The following is a 15,921-nucleotide window of genomic DNA, read 5'->3' as shown; positions in this document are numbered from 1 at the left end:
TCATTCGATTACTAACCTGAGTATGTTTGGATGATTAAGCCGGTTCATTAGCTGGACTTCTCTCAACATATTAGCCCTGTTACTGCTGAGCTTGTTCATCTTTAGAGCCATAACTTGGTCTGAAGCTCGATGACGTACCTGGAAAAAAGTCAAATGAAAATGTGTTCAGTTACACTCAAATACAACCAAACACTGTCTCATCCTTCATATCTAGGGCAGATTAATCATATTCTTGTAGCAAGAAAACTATGATTGCATAATGCCTAAAATGAGCACAACAGTTAAGGCCTTGAACAGCTTGTAACCAAGCTCTTCTGCAATTATAACCAAAATAATATTTAAAAAAAAATCTGGCTCTTCAGGCAAGAAAACAGAGGAAGCCAAAAACGAAGGCAGGATATGAAAGAGAAGTGAAATGAGGTCAGTCAATGCTGACCAGCCATGACAAAGGAAACAGTCAGGTCAGTGCTTCACAATCAATTTTGTATGATTCTGCGTCAGGATTTAGTTTCCATCGATTTGTTACATAGCTGTGGCATCACACTCAATCCCTCCATGGCTGGCTGGAGACTATCCCAGCACAGCAAACCTAACAGGTCACTGGATTGTGACAACTTTAAAACATTTCCTGTTGAAGCTTTAAAACAGTACAGACCGTTTCACATAACATAGCAAGTGAAGTAATAGCTACCTTTTTTTACACTCTACTAGCATTTATTTGTCATTGACTGCAATTGACCAGCAAGAGGTGCTATGTTGGTAGCATGTTGGAATTTAAATGCCTAAAAGTCAAAAGCAACAAAGTTGAATCAAAATTTAGAAGCAAATATTTCTTTGTCAACATCAAATGTAACAAGAAATACAGACGTATATGCAGATTTTGATTTTGTTTGTTTTTATCCCAAATTTAAAGCTATACTTTGGAGCCATTGCACACACATACACGCGTTCTAAAATATCAGCAGTTCAATTTGCTTAGTATATTTAATATCTACTGAAGGAAATACTGATTATTTTATAGATTCCTGCGGTTACTATTAAAGGTAGAAAGCCCCAATGTGCCTGTCTAGACATCAGCAGACCAAATGACTAAGACACTGTATGCAAATCTATCTACCTACACATGCAAACTCTTTCCTCCCATCACAAGCATTTAAAAAGCTTTTAAGAAAGTCATTTTAAAAGTCTAAATGAATCCTGTATCTAAGGAGAGACGAGCTTCAGTACATAAGGCAACTATTCAAATATCATAAGCTCCAGATGAGGTGTTAACTGTGGGAAATTATTCATAGATGCATGCAAAACAGACCTGCTAACTGGCACATTAGTATAGCAGTTATGCTATCATTTATTCTGCTGCAACTTAAACCAACACTTAAAAGACCATTTTAAACTGCACAGTGAATAAAAGGTTTCAGTGCCGCTAATGTCACTGTATGAGCCATTGTGCATTCTTTGTTTGGTAAAGCATGAACCATTACAAGAACAAAGGTTCACCTGTCACATATATTGGTTTGTTTTGGACACTGACTCAATACTGGATGCTGGATAAATGTGGTTTGTTAGTAAAAGAGTTTTGGTCACTTTTAGTTGTGCATACATTTTTAAAAAGCGCAAACAAGCACAAACAGATTCGATTCAATGGGGATACAGTCCCAAAAACACTTATATTGACTAAAAATAAATAAAAGGCACATTTATGTTATCTTATAGCAAGTATCATCCAATACACAGCCACTGTGGTATCCCATCAGCAGGATGGGAAGTTGACAACACGGACAAAAATCAATGTGCATTACACAGTCAACATTAACAATTAAAGGAAAGTATACAGAATAACACCGGTTTCTCTGCACTGCAGGTTCATTACTTAGTGCAAGATGATCCCTATTATATACAATCCATAAACAGAACTTCAAAAAAGGATAATGAACTTGAATTTAGTCTGTGAGAGTTTTCTGTATCAACTTCTCTCTGTGTCTCACACATGCACAAAAATGTCTCTGTTCAAGTTCAAAGGAGTGGGCGTGGCTAAAAGAGCCGACAGTCCCCACCACAGGACAGCAGAAACAACAGATGGCCACTCCTCTGAAGGCCTCCTCCCCCACATCCGTCCGACCCCCAATTCCTCACTCTTCACATCCCCCCATCTGCAGTTATTCCTCATCCCCCCCTTTTTCTCCCCTCTGTGGGCTCCAGCAAATCATCATGCCCAAGTAATCATCAAGTCTGTAGGGGTAGCATTTTTTTCCCCCCTCTCCCATCTTCCTCTCTAGTGTCTCCCCATTTTTCCACCTCCCTTCTCAGATGGAAACCATAACCCTAGTGTCTGTCTCAAACCCTTTACCAACCCCCTGCCACCCCAAAATAACTCAACCTCTAACCAATCCTTACACCCCCCTCCTCTCCCTCTCCTCTGCAGCCCTCATCCTCGCCTTCCTTTGTACTCAGTAAACACCTAAAACCTCTTCTGAAGCACCACATCCCGTTCATCAGTCTTTCCACACCACCCCAGCATCCACCAGAATCCGTCCCTCCTCTTTAAACTCCTCCTTTGGCCTCAGCTCAGATCATCCCCAATTTCACCACCTTTTGTTCCTTTATCTGTTCATCATTCTCCTTGAGCATGTCATCACTAATCTATCATTTCCACTTTCTTTTCCTACAGAGGACAAAAAATCTCTGGAGAGATTCAAGTTGAACCTACATTAAATGGCAGGTCAGAAGCAATTCTGCTAGCAAGAGCATCGAAAACTTAGAGCAAGAAAGTGTATTATACACAATCTTTGTACAGGAATTTAACACCATCTGCTCATCTCCAACACCAACAAAATAGTGAAGTTCAATGAATTTTCTATAGCAGTGTAGAAACAAAGTGAGTAATGTTTATCTCACAGTGATTATGCTTGTTTCCCTTCAATGAAACACACTCCAAATGTCTCTAAAATCATTCATTAATGGTGTTTGCTTTGTTTATTTTTTGTTTGTTTAATCCACTCTTTAGCCCAGTTGCAGCACTGTGAGTTATGAATAACTTACAGGGATTTTACACAGATAACGTGGCATGTTTCTGAGAGCTGCATACAAAGTACACAATGGGTTAGAATAGTGCTGAATAACAGCACTTTCTACAAGCTTAATGTGGCTAATAAAAAACAATTACAATATGCATAGATCTGCTCCAATACAAATCTTCTGGATCAGCTTGAGCTGTTCCTAACAACACACACGTCACTCAAACACCATTGGCTGTCAGACACCAAACAACAGTATCATCAATCAGCCCACCCAGGACACAATGGAAACCAAATGTCAAAGCAGGTCATCTCCACTGGAGGTCTCATGTTGCATACAATGCAGTACATGGCAAATCCTCCTGCTCTAAGGCCAAGTTGAAATTCCAATACACAAAAGCTGACAAGGAAAATTAAATTATAATACAGTCTGATAAATAAAATAGAGTGAAATAAAAGTGAGCCTTAACTTGCTTAATGAATAAGATAACAAACCCCAAAGTTGTCACCTTTGTCTTCTATGTTAACCCTTTAAGAAACAAGAGATCGGTCTTTATTGTCTGTCTTGGAAAAAAAACCCCAAGGAAGAATGCATCTGATGATATACTAAAACAAACACATTTAAACATTATTAGGCCATCATCATTTATTTCTAATATATGCAACCGGGCTCTATTCCTAGATGAGCAGTCACACTGCTTATCTAAACCACAATGAGTCATGCAAAAATTTGTAACTGTCATGGTGGATTAATAATACAACAGACCGAAAAAAAAAAAAGTTTCTTCTGCTGCAGCTTCATTTAGCAGAGCATAACTAATAATGAGACTGGCTGCAATCGAACCACAAAATAAAACTATGTCAGGCACCAAGGGTGAAGAATTCAGCTGAGGTCAAATCTGACACTCTTGCTTGAGGTATGAAATGAGGCAAGGTTATAAAATGAGAAGACACTGAAAGAAAAGACTGAACCTGAGAAAAGAGTGAGGTAATATCTGATCTCTACACACCCTGAATACATCAGAGAAAAATCCTGAGCCAATCCACTCGCGGGAGAAGTCATCAAGGCGTGTAAGACAGGAGAAGGCACTGATGAGGGCTCGGTAGGATGATGGGGAAGACACCTGGAGAACACAGAAAAAAGGACATGTTTGATGAGCATGTTGCGGGACCATACCACAACTTTGTTTGGGCTGAAGAGGTTGTTACAAACAGTTTCTGAAAAAAGCCACTAATCTATAGCTAAGTACAGACTACAACACTGTACAGGTTATAATTACAATGTTGTCCGAGCTCTACACTGGCTTTATATTGAGTTGTAGAGTGCACAGGAGCCCTGTATAGTGTATAACATGTGACAATTTTAAACTAAAAACCAACCTGCAAAGGTGGAGCCATTCCCATCTCACACACTCCTACCCCTCCGATATCATCTCTGTTCTCATTGAGGTGTTCAGGTCGTGTAGGGAACCCAGCAATGGAGTTGCGTTTATTCCGTTCCATGGTGACGTGAATGACGGTGATACCAGTGAGGGTATTATGGGTGTTTTTCTGTAATGTACCCGCATGACAAGTGGACTGGTTGGTTTTAGCGGAGCCGAGGGTTTCACGGCAGAACAGTATTTGCACAGTTTGTGTTGCGGGAGAAAATATATCACACACATAGACTTCTGTTTCTGAATCTGAGCCCAAGAATTTTCCAAGTAATCCAAATCATCACTGCTTGTAACTGAGAACTTCGCCCAGATAAGGATTTCACATGTTTGACAGAGGTATGGTATATCCCTGGAGACCTGTAGAAAGAAAGAAAGAAAGAAGAAATTTAACGAGTAAGCCCCATGGCAGACTTTTTTTTTTCCTATGCTGCTGATTGAAGTAGCCATCGTAGCCAATGAGAGGTATAAGCAAATTCAATTTTGTATATTTAAAATGGTCCTTTTGACATTATCTATTTAATTATAGAGCAAGAACTTTTTGATGCAGTCATGTCACAAAAACAAAATGTCTAGAGAGTGTCTGAGACTAAAAAAACACATTTAAGACCTATGCAAACTGAATTTAAGTCAATTCAGTTCTTTTACTATAACGTTTTGGTATTGAATGTGCCTCTGGGACATTTTACGGCTCCTTATTGACCAGCAGTCTTACACATTGTCCTAAACAATAAAGAAGGAGCAAGTTACAATTTCATGTTATTCTAAAGGTATTTAAAAGCAAATGCAACTATAGACTGGGTCCTGTCTCAGGAGGGACGAGACAAGCCAATATTACTCAACAGGCTCAAATGAAATGGCTGTAATAGGGGCCCATTGTCCAATTATGGGAGATTAGCCAAGGAATAGCTCAGGTCTTGGACCTTTCTGCCATCCAAAACAAAGTCAGCAGGGTACAAAGGCGAACAGGAAAGCACGTCTGCAGCTAAAGGTCTTTAAATGCCTGTAAACAATGTGGCTTTCATATCTTAAGAATACTTTATGCTAGAGGAAGATTTCTTTAGGTGATAAAAACATGTTGAGCCACCCTATAAATCTTTCCCTGTAAATGCTGAAGAGTACCCAAAAAAATGCCTTCCTTTGCTTAAAGTCATAAGCAGAAAATTTCCACTCACTGTACATTTCCACTGAAGACAGTTTTGAGATCCTATGTCTCAACAGCAAGTTAAAGATTAACCTGATGACTGAGCATCTTATGTGTGCTGAAAAGAACATACACCTTTAAATAAGAATAAAGTTCAGTGAGAAATAATAACCTTCACGCAGCAAATTGCTTGTGACCTGTTAATTTTAATGTAATAAAGAAAGAAGCATCCAATTATAAACTGTTTGCCAGCTGAATTTAAAGATAATGGACTATATTGTCTATAACAATTTAAAAACAGGTATAACCTGCCAAGAAATTATGCTTTACAAGTATTTGCCATTTCTTTTCCAACAATGTCCTCCTACTTGCAAACAGAAGATTATAGAAATATTGAAATAAAGGCAATGTGACCTGACAGCATGATTTACAAAGGTTCGGTTCTGTCATTTGGGTCAACTAGTCAACCATTACTACTTCTAAATGTAGGTTCGTCTGTGATTCTGACTTTTGTTTTGGGGGTTTTAACTTCTGAGTAAAGTTTAGAACCCGTTTTTTCCCCCACAATGTTGGACATTAACAAAAACAAAAAAGCTGCATAAGTCAAGTCACCTCAAATAGAGGTGAACTGTCACCACCATGCTGATGTAACACTGCATTAATATTACTAGGGTTGACTGGAGTTTGTTCCATTTATCCATGGAAGTCAGAAATTAAAATGATTTTTGAGTTTGGTTTTATGGATTGAATGTGTTCAATCCATAAAACACATTGTGAAATAATTTGAGTTATTTCACAACCTCAAGTTTTGCCACTAGGGATTTTCTGCTTTCATATTTAAAGATGTCTGCATCTAAATGACAATACAAAAAAATGATGTCAGGTGCAACAGGTAGCAATAATCCTAACTGTATATAAATGTTGGCCAATCATAAGCCTACAAACAATAACACGGGGCACAGTCTGACGCAGGCATACACTATTGATGTCGCAAAACAAAACTATTGTTTCCCTTGTCCACACAGAAAGGTACCTGATGCCAATGTTGCACTTTCATTTTTCAATGTTCAGTGTTTTATTGCTACAATGGCAATAAAGATTCTGATTTCTGACTTGACATCTGCTTTGTATATTGTTGACCATCACATTGATAAGCTGAGATAGTAGGTTGGTGTATCAGGGTCTGCTCTGGGGTAGTTCTCTTCAGATGTGTCTGAATGATTCTTTTCTGCAGCTGCTTCTAAGTACAGGTCATGCTCCACTTCTCTTGCCTACAAGTTCTTTATTGTTTCCGTTATACCTGTTAGCCCTTCTGCACATTTTTAAGCACATTTAGGAACATTTTTATCACTGTTACCCTTGGAACATCTATAGGTTGTGTAGTATGTCGCTGAAAGTAAAATTAAGTTGCATTGGCTCCCTGTTAACTTCAAAGTCCATTTCAGATTCTGGTATTAACTCTGCATTGACAAGCACCAGGGTACATCAGAGAACGTTAACACCAATATATATCCCCACCAGGTGTCTGGGGTCATGTGATCAGGGCCTGCTGACTGTGCATCAAACAAAGTAGACAGAGCTTTTGCAACAATTGCCTGCAGACTCTGGAACTCTCTCCCTCTGAAGCTGAGATCTTTGGACTCATGATCTCATAAAAAAAGAAAAAAGCTCAAAATGTGAAAAAAAGGTTCTGAACTAGTGAATATACAAAAAATGGACATCACTTTGGGTTTCAGGAAATTGTAACGGGTATTTTTAACAACAACTTCATCCTTACTCTCATCCACTTTTGCTATTTTAGAAACGCTTGCATAATGTTGCACCAATGTGGAAATTTGACTTCAACTTCTTCCCTGATGTAAGAACAGAACGTAAACAAAGACTAGGTGTTGTGGTTAAACGATTCCTTTAAGTACGGGTTCCAACAATGAGCTCATACGTAGAAGTCGGACTTCACATTATCGCTAATACTATAAATACTGTCATTATGTACTCTGGCCTTTCTGTGTTTGAGAGGAATAATGACAAAAGCTTAAAACAGGTGCAGTGTTTTAAATGAATATATTAAAGAGGCCCATTAAAGCAAAGCAGAAATGCAAAAGTCAATGATGGGCCCAGATGAGGTTTCATAAGATCCTAAAAACAGCAGTGACACTAGACCCTTAAGAGAGTTGCTGTAGTCCTACTGGACAATTTCTGAGATCATTCTCTGTCCCAGCCACATCCTTAAAAGGCTTTTCATCCTCCTCTTTCTTTTTTTTTCCCCCTAACAGTGACACCTCATTTTACGCCTTGCTGAAACAGTACGGCAGGAATAAAAGTGGCTGTGCCAAGAAAAATGCAAGCCACAAGTACCAGGCCCAAACGTTCCTATCTAATTTCAGTGGGGTTTCCGTCCAAGGCCAAGAACACAGATACATCACATCTATTCTGTATCTGAGTAGACAAGAATAGGCCAGCAAGTAGAACATAAATTCTCCCTATATTCATAACCGAGAAGCAACAGAAAAAAGCTTCTGCATTCACACACCCACATCAGTGGTCAAAGCTGCCCTAACTGACTAAATAAAAACTTCCCATTCTCACAAACACTTCAGACACGCACATGATACTTGTAAAAGCCTAATGTTCAGTGGGTGGTTAAAAAAGGATTTTCAGTCACAATGATTATTTTTATATGCAAAAGATGATGACAACCATAGTAATAATTTAAACGCCTACTCATTAGGTAAAAATGAAACACACATCATTCAGGGTCACTTCCTGGCAATAAAAAAAGAATTCAATTATGGGGAAAACAACCACAGCTGCATACTATAACATGACTTAGTCCAATTAAAAAAAATAAGATCATACTACAGAAAGCTGTAATTTTAAGCAATATGATAACCCTCTATCACACTGGAAATGATAAAAAGAAAATGTAGGCAAACCAACAGAGTTCATAACTATATTTGTTTCCAAACTATACCCTGTTGCCTACATATCCAAAAGGCGTGCACTTAAAAAACACCACACTAAAGACACTCTACGTGGAAAAGGGTGGAAATTTCAAAGGCAGACTTTTTCTTGGGGTCTGTAAAATGTGGCTTGTTGCTACTCTGAAACAGATGGGGCATCACCAAAGCAGCCTCAGGCCAAATGTTTTAACAGTAGTTTGGGGGCCTGAACACCATGCCACTGTGTCTCAGTGGACCAGAGACTAATAGAAAATGTCAGCAATAAATAAAAGAAAAAAATACTTAAGTGATGCTCTAATGATAGGTTTGTAGCTAGGATTAGTGTCTCTGAGGAGCGAGAGGAATTAAATGGGCGTGAGTGAACGTGTAAGAGTCTACATACACATTTCTGCAATGAGCAAAGACCTGTTCTTACTACATTCAAACACAATGTAAAAGTTATGATAGTCTCTATCTCTAATGATAAATTCTGTAAACAATTTTTAGAATTTCAGTAATCTGATAGGCCCTTTCTTTGGTGAGTTGTAGATACCAACTCACTGGAAAAAGCCATGCAAAAAATTTAAACAAGGTCAAATTTAACAAAAGAGAATAGCATCATATCTGACCACAATCTATTACAGAATACGTGAGCCTATGCATACCTCTCATTCTTCAAAGTTTTGAAATAATGGAACAAACCCAGGGGAGAGACACCGTGGAGTAGAGGAGAAAAAACTACTTTATTTACTGAGAGCCATAAACAGCACGAGCGAAGGGAAAAAAGCATGATTCATATCTTATGAGGTATAAATAATATGCTAAATAATGAACTTCTCGATCAGCATTTCTTCTGTTATTTTAAGTGGGGTTTTTTTGGCAGCGACAGAAATGTAAACAAACCACAGAAGAAACAGTCAGCATTGGCGTGTGCTCCCCTCGAGTTCAGCTGACTCACCTGTTTTTATTTCATAGAGGTGTTTGCAGTAACGGTGCAAACTCGTTTTCGTGTCTTTTACCAGGTGCCATTTGCCGAAAACGTCCAATTAACGCCAAAACAGCAGGGCTGGGAGCGAGGCTAGCTTCGTGACTAGCGGACGGGCTAGTTTGTCAACAAAACTGGAGCTGAGCAGAGAGCTAACAGACATTAGCCCCTGGATCCTGCAAACACACACAAAACAAGAAGTTTCTCGTCGCGACGATTGAAAAGTCCAAATTCCCAAAGGCTCAAGTGTCACAATCAATTCAGAGACTGCTTATGTTGTCCTTGTATCCACAAATGACCAAATGACCGTGTTTTTGTACCGCCCGGGATAATATTTCAGTCGATTGTTGGTGTTTGACAGCTCCGTCGTCTTTCGTCTCTCATCCAAGTAACTCCCACTGGCCCCGCCTACATTCGACTGGCACGTCTACAAGCCAATGAGCACGCGGAAATTTGCGCGAGCGTTAGTTAACTTGTCAGAGCTGTAAAATGAGAGAAATATACCTATATACCTAGATATGCAATTTTTAAGTTCATTGCTGATGATTCCATGACAACGACTTCACCCTTATTTATTTAGATTTCAAAGTATTTCTGAACTTTGAATTGCCCAGTAACAACTCCAGCAACCCCACTGCTTTTGTTAAATCCATCCCATTTTCATGTGACATTTTATTGGTTTATTAGTCAATAAACACATGTGATTTCATTCAATGATACGTTAAGACTTCTGATCTATTTTGTGTGGTCACATTTAAAATCTGGCATATATTGCCTGGTAAAATAATCACAAACTTGAGCACCATATATTTAATAAGCCTTATTTATAATGATTTTTTTTGCTCGCAAGGTGCTTTAACGCCAGCTTTTATGACCTCTCGTGGAAAAACAGCCTCATCTAGTGGAGAAAATCAGTCAGCACTTCTAACCAAGCTATATCGCTCACAAAATCAAGAAACAAGCGGCACACCTGAATTTGTTCTAGATGACATTTTCTAATATCTTTCAAAGAAAAGGTCTGTAGTTATTTGCACACACGATGGTAATGTTTGAATAGGCGCTGATTGCTTTTTAGAACATATCTCAGCCACTCCTGCGTGTCCTGATAGTGTCAGAGTAACAAACAGAATCTGAACCGCATAACAAATACGCTGACTACTAAGATGGGTGAGGCCCGGCAACTACATATATATATATATATACGTATATATATATACGTATATATATACATATATATATATATATATATATATATATATATATATATATATATATATAAAAACGAATAATAATATATATATATATATATATATATAAATAAACGAATATATATACATATATATATATATATGTATATATATTCGTTTATTTAATTTTTTTATGTTCACATGTGATTATTTTTCCAGAAATATCAAAAGACAAACAGAATTTGTTAATAAATCTGGATCTAAAAGCCACTTAGATATTTCTAGCTTTTCTCCCAAATCTACTGAATTAAACTGCGTTCTGTGTGAGAGCCTCTTTGTGAGTCCTTTGATGAGTGCGAAGGTTACTCCTCTGAGAAAAGCACTTGCTTTGCTTTGTCAATATGTTCACGTTCAACATTTGTTATTATAATTTTTTAATTGTAAACTAATAATTGCGTGAAATATTCATAGTCAAGACCCTACTTAGACTCTAGCTGACCTCAGTTATTCAAGAATAGATAACACATGTTGTATTATAATGTAATCCAATATAAAAAAAAAACAATAAATATACAGATGATTTCAACCCTGTATTTATTACAGACAGCAAAACTGCTTTTGTTTGTTTATACAGTTCATTTAAACGACCAAACACTGCCACACTTCATTATATTTATATCGCTGGTGAGAAAGTTTGACCCATCAGGGGCACCGTAAACTCTCAGCATCACGTGAGCACTCCAGTTTCCTGTTGCTATTGTATTACACTTCCATATTTTTCACCTCAAAGAGCGTCTGTGATGTAAACTACCGCCGTGAGTTCGCTCCTTCTGTGTGATCTGTCTCCACGCACCGAGTCCGTTTAACGTCCTGCCTCGTCCTTATAGTCCAGCAGAGCTGCTGATCGCGGGGAAAATGGCCAACAGTGTAGCTTTCCAGAGCAAGTTAACCTCGATCATGGAGATGCTAACTAAAGCAGCCGTGGTGGAAATCGGCAAACTGTGGGAGGACGGCTTCGCTTTGGTCCAGGTCGAGCTTCGGAGGAGAGAGATTGAAATCGAGGCTCTGAACAGAAAGTTGTTGTTGATGGAAAAGGAGCGGTTAGCAGCTCGGGCTCAGACTGCAAATAACTCCTCATCATCTTTTTCCAAGAGAGAGCAGCAGAATAAGCTGCTGCCGCCCGCCGGTGATGGTAAGAACAACCGCGGCAGAAACAAGGGATCAATAAACGATATTTGTCTTAAAACACACAATTTAATACCCCGTGGATGAAAAAGTCCGTTTGCAAAATATTTGTAACACACTGTAATGTTTGTGCACATATGAGGACATGTGTTTGTTTAAGTACAGCGTTTCCAAACAATTATATTCTCCCCTATTTAACAATATAACAACTATATTCTCTATACCGCACCTTCTATTTGTAAGTGTACACAGGAGGAGTTTTTAGCACATCTGTATTGTTTAACATTGCAGCTTAAAACAGTGTCAACTCACAGTAATGTCAACATTGGGTTTAGAAGGAGAGTAGTTTCTTTCTTGCTCCTTGGCACAAACCTGCATGACTTAAGTTTGATGATGAAAAGAAGCCTGATGATAAATGAAAGTTAATACACACACATACACATATACACCCACTTACACTGTTACTTGTTGTAAGCCTGTGAGAATAAAAATGTTTTAAGTTTGTTTAGGCACAGTTGTAATTGATAACAGTTAGCTCCTTCCAAAGGACAGGACCACAGCAACTGAAAGCACCTTCAGCACACTTAGATCTAATTCTGGGAAGTGTTAAAAGATCTGCACCTGCCTGAGAGGTCTAATCGGATTATAAACACTGAGTAAGCCGGAGATGTACAGGAAGGGGGTGGGAATCATTGAGAGCTTTATGAACTAATAGAAGGATTTTAAAGGTAATTCTGTGTTGAAGTGAGAGCCAATTAAGTGACTTCATTACTGGGTTATATGGTCAAATTTCCATGTGCGTGTACGGATTGGCTCCTGCATTCTTAACAAGCTGAAGTCGTCCTATTGATGATTTGGATAATCCAGCAAATAGAGCATTACAGTAGTATAACCTGCTTCATATAAATGCATGGGCCGAGATTCACTTTGAGATAGGGTTTTTTAACATTTGATGTGTTTTTGAAGCGATAGAAGGCAGTTCTGGTGGCCTGATTAATATGATTATCAAAACTGAGATCACTGTCCAAAATGGGGCCAAGGTTCCTGACTTTGTCACTGGATCCTGATATACACCTCTTTTACCTCCAGTGGTAAAAGAGGTGTATATCAGCATGGTAATGATCCACAGAACACAGCCAAAGTTACACACACTGGGTTACTAAAGAAGAAAAAGGTCAAAGTATAAGAAAGAAAAAATGTGCCTAAAGACTGGCAAAAGATCCAACCTTTTTGAGACACATCACTGCAGTCACATTCAAAATAAACTAATATTTTTATGAATTAGTAAAATGTCTCAGTTTTGTCTGTTGATGTTTTCTAAGTTATGCCTTGAATTAAAAAAAAAAGTGGTTTATGAGCTTGGGAAATCATTGCAGTCTCTTTATTTGCATTTTACATCGTGTCCCAAAGGTTTCAGTTTTGGGTTTGTAGATAACAAACGGGTCTGTGTTCACTAGATTTACCTAATTTGTCAACAGGCAGAAAATCTTTTAAGTGACTTTTGCCATTTTGTAGGAAAACTTGCCAAATATTTTCTACTGCCAGCTTTTCCACTGTGATATGATGATTTTCTTAGTGATATGTCATTGTAGTTGGCTTGACTGTCCCTGCAGCTAACAGTCATTAAAAGCGTCGGTGTATCTGCTTGTTACTTAAGTCAAAAAGTTTCCCAGTGTTCAAAGTCACATTTTCAGACAGCGCTGTAATGAAGCAGGTGCATGTTATTTGGGTACCTTTCTTTATAATTCACAGTATTTGCTGCCTCTATTGCTGAGGCGATTAATTAGAAAGTTAACCTGTTTAAAAAAATGACTTTTTAAGAGAACTTTGATTTTCCTTAACAATTTAAACAGTCTGCTGTGTCCTTTCAGGGCCTACGATAGAGTCGGTCCAGACCTTGTCTTCGGATCAGAGCGTGAGAGATAAGGTGGATATTTCACCAAATCAGGGAACGTCATCACCTCCTCAAACAGAAGAGAAACGCAGTGAGCAGCGCAAATCTGACAGTACAGGCAAAGATGACGAAGACTTAGTAGTCAAGCTAGAAGACGAGGATGACGTCCAGATTGTGGAGCAGGTTGTGGACTCGGATCACAGCGTTAACAGTGGAGCAGGTCCCCACGAGATGAATCTGAACCACCAGCCTGCTGAGGTTGTAGAAGAGCAAGAGTCGCAGCAGTGGCTGACTGTTTCGGTGGGAGACAGCGACACTGCAGATGACTCGGAGTGCTTTTTCGAACCAAAGCAGTTGTCTCAAAATCTGGACTCCGAAATCTTGCTCATTCAAAATGCCTTGGACATTTTCGATAATTCAGCAGAGGGAGCATACTCGGACAGGTTTATGAGGGACAATGAAACGGTTCAAGGTGCATCAAGTAAATCAAGGGCTCCTGTGACTTTCAGCCAGTCTCAGCCAAGTCAACCTATAGAAGCAATAAATCACTCAGAGAGAGGAATGTCCATTAGATTCCTCTCAGAAAAACAGCAACCACAGACTAAAAACATGTCGACCTTTAACACAGACAACAGACTCTTTCATTTAAACGACCCAGAGTTGCACAAAACTATAGCGGGGCGCCGCATTAGGGAGAAGTGGTACATCTGCCCGTTCTGTGGGAAGAGCTTTGATCGCATCAGCCACCTCGAGATACACCAGCGAATTCACACAGGAGAGAAACCGTACACATGCGACACATGTGGCAAGTGCTTTTCTCAGAGGAGTAACCTTCGCACTCATCAAAGGACTCACAAAGAGGCTCTCACACAGAACGCAGTTTAATTCAGTAGATTTTGAAGAAAAGCTAGAAATATCTAAGTGGCTTTTAGATCTAGATTTATTAACAAATTCTGTTTGTCTTTTGATATTTCTGGAAATATAATGTAGCAGACTGATTTAACTGTGCCCTCTTTTTGTGAAATAAACAAAAATTTTGACACAGTGTGGCTTTTAAGAACTGAAACAGGAACATATGAACTGCCAGATAAGAGATTTTTAACACACATATGACATACTAGGAACATATGACCTCTAAGACATTCAGTTTAAGATAGACAGGAAACATCCAGCATCTAACCGCTTAGTTTTCCTCGACCTGATGGAAAGATGGTGAGGAAAAGTCACAAGACATTTGATAAATTGGTTCACCACAGAGCACTAAGGATGTAAAAAGAGGACAAAGAATTTGTTGGTCACCGCATGACAGCCTAAATTGTGTGTTTGTGATACTGCTTTAGCAGAAAATTAAGGTAAAGTGAGATTATTTCAGTTTCCTGTTAGCAGAGAAAAAAAACATGTTGTTCAGCCTTGCACTGCAGCTTAGATGTTCATGGGTCAGTCGAGTTAAAATGTTCCTATTCTGAAGCATCTTTAACTTCCAAAACATTCAGTTACTTCCTCCAAAGTTTTTCCACAGGATCCATAGCCAATCATGGTAGGAGATGTAGACCTTGTAGCCCTAGGCTTAGGCCCACCCCATACACACTTTGCTTGTTCACTCGGAGGGTCAGAAACATTAATTGTTGTTCTAAACCTAGCATTAGCATTAAATAACGCCATCTAATGTAACATCAGCCTTAATTCAGGTTTATCAACTCCATTACTTTTACTTGCAATAAAACATCATTTTTGTCTGGTATGTGGAGGGACAGGTACTTTGAGCTGCTCACTTATTTTCCAAGGGGTCATCACAGTGCAAGTTTGAACTGGCACCAAGTTTACAGCTGCCATTATGACAAAAGACTCCCTGGCACAAAGAGTACACGAGCTTGTAATTCTCAGAGGCTGGGTTTGTGTGTCCTCCTGGGCTCAAAACAATTGTAAGAGAATTTAACATATACCACAAATTTTATATATCCTTAGGAACAAACTCCACATTTTTACAGATATGATTTCTATATTCTTTTTTTAAAAGTCTTTGTTATTGATTTTTTTAAAAATAAATGCTAATAAAAGGGGACGGAGAACGGTGAAGATAATGAAATTTTGTAAATCCTTAATTCCATCTTAATTCCAATCTGTGTAAAACATCAAAGAT

General features: G+C 38.6%; 2 protein-coding genes across 3 annotated transcripts in view; one reads left to right on the top strand and one right to left on the bottom strand.

The window, feature by feature from the left end:
• Nucleotides 1-9,921, bottom strand: part of tesk2 (testis associated actin remodelling kinase 2) — a 32,136-nt gene extending 22,215 nt beyond the window's left edge. The window contains exons 1-5 of one of the 2 annotated variants that reach the window (XM_005476726.4): nucleotides 9,489-9,921; nucleotides 4,677-4,807; nucleotides 4,395-4,565; nucleotides 4,025-4,138; nucleotides 17-138 (exon numbers count right to left, since the gene is read on the bottom strand). In XM_005476726.4, coding sequence (XP_005476783.1) covers nucleotides 17-138; nucleotides 4,025-4,138; nucleotides 4,395-4,517 — 359 coding nt within the window. In that variant the 5' untranslated portion in view covers nucleotides 4,518-4,565; nucleotides 4,677-4,807; nucleotides 9,489-9,921. Of the gene's footprint in view, nucleotides 1-16; nucleotides 139-4,024; nucleotides 4,139-4,394; nucleotides 4,808-9,488 lie in introns of both variants that reach the window. The other variant, XM_005476725.4, reaches the window with a different exon arrangement.
• Nucleotides 9,922-11,325: 1,404 nt separating this feature from the next.
• Nucleotides 11,326-14,826, top strand: LOC102082071 (zinc finger and SCAN domain-containing protein 22). The gene is made up of 3 exons (XM_005476724.4): nucleotides 11,326-11,517; nucleotides 11,590-11,894; nucleotides 13,759-14,826. Exons 2-3 carry the CDS (start codon nucleotides 11,618-11,620, stop codon nucleotides 14,664-14,666), a joined length of 1,185 nt encoding a protein of 394 aa, XP_005476781.1. The 5' UTR covers nucleotides 11,326-11,517; nucleotides 11,590-11,617; the 3' UTR covers nucleotides 14,667-14,826.
• The last annotated feature ends 1,095 nt before the right edge of the window (nucleotides 14,827-15,921 follow it).

Source organism: Oreochromis niloticus, linkage group LG18 (genome assembly GCF_001858045.2).
Source record: "Oreochromis niloticus isolate F11D_XX linkage group LG18, O_niloticus_UMD_NMBU, whole genome shotgun sequence".
NCBI lineage: Eukaryota > Metazoa > Chordata > Actinopteri > Cichliformes > Cichlidae > Oreochromis > Oreochromis niloticus.
Note: the sequence above shows the minus strand (reverse complement) of the source record. Positions and strands in the feature narration are given on the sequence as shown.

Excerpts from the sequence above, each read along its gene's own strand:
- LOC102082071 (XM_005476724.4), top strand. The coding sequence starts at position 11,618 with ATGGCCAACAGTGTAGCTTTCCAGAGCAAGTTAACCTCGATCATGGAG. Across the intron at positions 11,895-13,758 it reads GCTGCCGCCCGCCGGTGATG|GGCCTACGATAGAGTCGGTC; the intron begins GTAAGAACAACC and ends GTGTCCTTTCAG.